Source organism: Leishmania donovani, chromosome 36, assembly GCF_000227135.1.
Source record: "Leishmania donovani BPK282A1 complete genome, chromosome 36".
Lineage (NCBI taxonomy): Eukaryota > Euglenozoa > Kinetoplastea > Trypanosomatida > Trypanosomatidae > Leishmania > Leishmania donovani.
This window is the reverse complement of record NC_018263.1, coordinates 2,394,847-2,395,818: the sequence shown is the minus strand read 5'-3', so window position 1 is coordinate 2,395,818 and position 972 is coordinate 2,394,847. Positions and strand designations below refer to the sequence as shown.

General features: G+C 62.1%; 1 protein-coding gene across 1 annotated transcript; it reads left to right on the top strand.

The window, feature by feature from the left end:
* Window positions 1-972, top strand: LDBPK_366420 (hypothetical protein, conserved; the record flags this gene model as incomplete). The annotated part of the gene is made up of 1 exon (XM_003865706.1): window positions 1-972. One exon carries the CDS (start codon window positions 1-3, stop codon window positions 970-972), a length of 972 nt encoding a protein of 323 aa, XP_003865754.1.

The window sequence follows — 972 nt, the reverse complement described above, 5'->3', positions numbered from 1 at the left end:
ATGCCGTTTGGCGCCGGTGATGCGAGCAAGGGCACGGCGGCTGCGTTTTCGTTTGCAGCGCCAGCGTCATCCTCGAGCAAGTCGTCGTCATCCTTTGGGCTTCCCCCTACCACTAAGCCTAGTGGATTCAGTTTCGGCGGCAGCACTGCAAGCCCTGCAACGACGGGGACTTCAACGACGCCCAAAACCCCCTTCTCTTTCGGCGGATTGCCAACCGACGGCAGCAGCGCAACAACCGGAACCACTAGCAGCTTTTCTTTGGGTACCAATTCTGCTCCTTCAGTAACAGCGAGCACGCCGGCGGGTGGCTTTAGTTTCGGCTTTGCCCCCGCCAAGTCTTCGGCCACCGCCCCGACCGATGAGGCCCCAGCGAAGGAACCAGCGCCGGCGACGGCGACGGCGCTGCCGAAGGCCCCTGTCTTTGGTGCCGGCTCGTTTAACTTTGGCTCGGCGGTGAACAGCTTCGTTGAGGCTCGCAAGAAGATGCAGGAGGAGAAGGGCCCAGAATCGGAGGCCGACGGCGAGGGCGAGGACAAGGGCGGTGACGCACCGAAGGACGACGCTGACGGCACCGGCTTTGGTAGCGAAGTCGTCGAGCAGTCGGCGCGCGACGTTTTGGCCACGGCGCCATCAAAGCTCTACTTGTTCGAGAAGGGCGAGGGCGACACGCCGGGCCGCTGGGCGGAGCGGGGTGCCGGGGAGGCGAAGCTCATTGCCGAGAAGAAAGCGGAGGCTGGGGTTCATGTTCACCGACTTCTGGTGCGCGGCGGCTACGCCCTTAACGCGACCGTCGGCAAGAACCTCTTCACGCTTTCCAAGACAGAGGCGAAGCATCTTATTTTAGCTGTCGCCACCAGCGAAGGCCCACACACGTACCTTCTCAAGTTCACCGGCCCCAACGCCGAGGTGAATACGACGAAATTCTCGGAGGCAATCAAGAAGATTATGCAGGACGCGGAGAAGGCCGCGTGA